This window comes from Camelina sativa, chromosome 19 (assembly GCF_000633955.1).
Source record: "Camelina sativa cultivar DH55 chromosome 19, Cs, whole genome shotgun sequence".
Lineage (NCBI taxonomy): Eukaryota > Viridiplantae > Streptophyta > Magnoliopsida > Brassicales > Brassicaceae > Camelina > Camelina sativa.
Window position 1 is genome coordinate 11,784,215 of NC_025703.1, and position 1,901 is coordinate 11,786,115.

The 1,901-nt window shown below is 38.1% G+C and overlaps 1 protein-coding gene across 1 annotated transcript in view; it reads right to left on the reverse strand.

Annotated features, from left to right (window-relative positions):
- The window catches only part of LOC104766064 (peptidyl-prolyl cis-trans isomerase FKBP42), a gene marked incomplete in the record, with an annotated part of 3,421 nt that extends 1,904 nt beyond the window's left edge, over window positions 1-1,517 (reverse strand). The window contains 4 exon segments of the mRNA XM_019240621.1: window positions 415-499; window positions 784-969; window positions 1,070-1,130; window positions 1,376-1,517. Of these exon segments, the coding sequence (XP_019096166.1) occupies window positions 415-499; window positions 784-969; window positions 1,070-1,118 (320 nt within the window).

Consider the following 1,901-nt stretch of genomic DNA (forward strand, 5'->3'; position numbering starts at 1 on the left):
AAACCCAATAACTTCAACCTCATATAACAAATCTGCCATAGGTGGAACATTCGGAAAAGAAAAGTTTCCTTCTTTACCATATGCCAGTTCCCAGCCAACATGCACGAGTGCACGTTCACCAGACTTCATGCTAGAAACCCCGATGGCTAAACCGGCCAACTCTTTCTTCTCTGTCTCACAGACAACAATTCACTCATTAGTACAAAATCTGGTTTAAATTTTTGTATATATAGTAATGTTAAAATGGGCTATTCAGCTTTGAAGCAAAAACATAGGAAACTCAATCTTGTTCCTCACATATATCCATTTTCATTAGGTTCAAATGATACACAAGCTAACTCAGCAATATACTAATGATGATGCATCCAACGAGAGGGAGGTATAGAGTACATAATGGACAGCCACATACCTTTCCCTATAACCAATTCAATAGGTTGCTGCTCTTTCCATGTGTCCTCAAATTTATGCTGACTGTTTTTGGTCCATACCCTATAGTGCACTATGGACAATATGAAATTGGTCAGATATAAATTCAAATAGATGGATAAGCTTGAAGAAGATTATATCCAGGACATATTAGGCTAAAAAGTGTTCCTCACCAACCATAAGTTCACAAAACTTATACCACATTTGAACCCTCTTCAACATAAATAACCCTCTTTTAGCACAAGCAATTCCAATATCATATCAAGGATTACAACAAACCAATTTTCTGAAACTCAGTCAAGAACAAGTGCAATTACAAATCAGCATCTGATCAGCAGAAATCTAAGAGGTACTTACAGAAGCATGTCGCGTACTTGGATGGTTTGGAACCATGACCTTCCTTGATGATCTGCTTACTGACTTTCTCATCCAAGACCTCAGCTTCACTATCAACTTTAGGGGGAACACTACCATCTTGAGAAGGCTCACCGTGCACAACAGCACTTCCTTCAGTAACTATTTCGCTCTCTTGTTCTTCTGCCACTAATGATGCAGTAGGAAAACATAGTAATCAATTATCAAAATCTTTCCTCTAACAAGCATGTTGTATACATGATAGTTCCAAGATTTACAATATACTTACCATGTGTTTGACTTTGATTCTCCACAGATTCATCCATTTGTTTTTCCATTTTAACCTCGGCCTGAAATCAAAAGTGAGAATTGACAAACGTGACACTCAATTTCCAGAAACTATTTGTAGAATAAGAGTTCAATCAGCGATGAAATCGGACTAAGGTAAGAGTCAATAACAAAAACCCATGCGAACGAACATGGTCGAAGTCAAAGCTAATGTAAGCAACAACAAAATCAGGTGTTGTCGTCGTTATAGAAGAAAACGAAGAACGAGTTTGTGGAATTGGAGAAGAGGAGAGTGAAAAGAACTTACGATACTCGGAGAAAGGAGAAGCTCAGGGGAAAATGTGAATCGTCGTCGGCGTCGTCGTCTTCGAAGTCGCTCACCAAGACTGAATCGAGAGAGAGATCAAATTACAGATTTGGGTTTAGTGAGGAATACCTGAAGAGACCCTTCAACTTTCCCACTTAAGTCAAAATACGAAACATCTAGAAAGAAAATATTAACGTCAGCCGTTTAACGGGAGGTTAACGGCGTCTACGAATATAATGGAATTATTTATTATTCAGAAAAATATATTCTCAGGTTAATCCCAAAGATTTCATTAAAAAATATAATTATACAGTCGTCCCTCAAGAACCATCCCTATAGTCTATTGACCACAATATTTGTTACAGTACATACGTTGCCCTTTCCACTTAAAGAACTAAGAAGTAAACCCGGAAACCCCAAAGAAAAAAGATGTTAAAACAAAGTAAGTATTCACTGATGAGAATGGGATACTTCACCACTCCTCTAGTTTGCTCCTCCAACAACTCAAACAACGCCCACCCCCCCC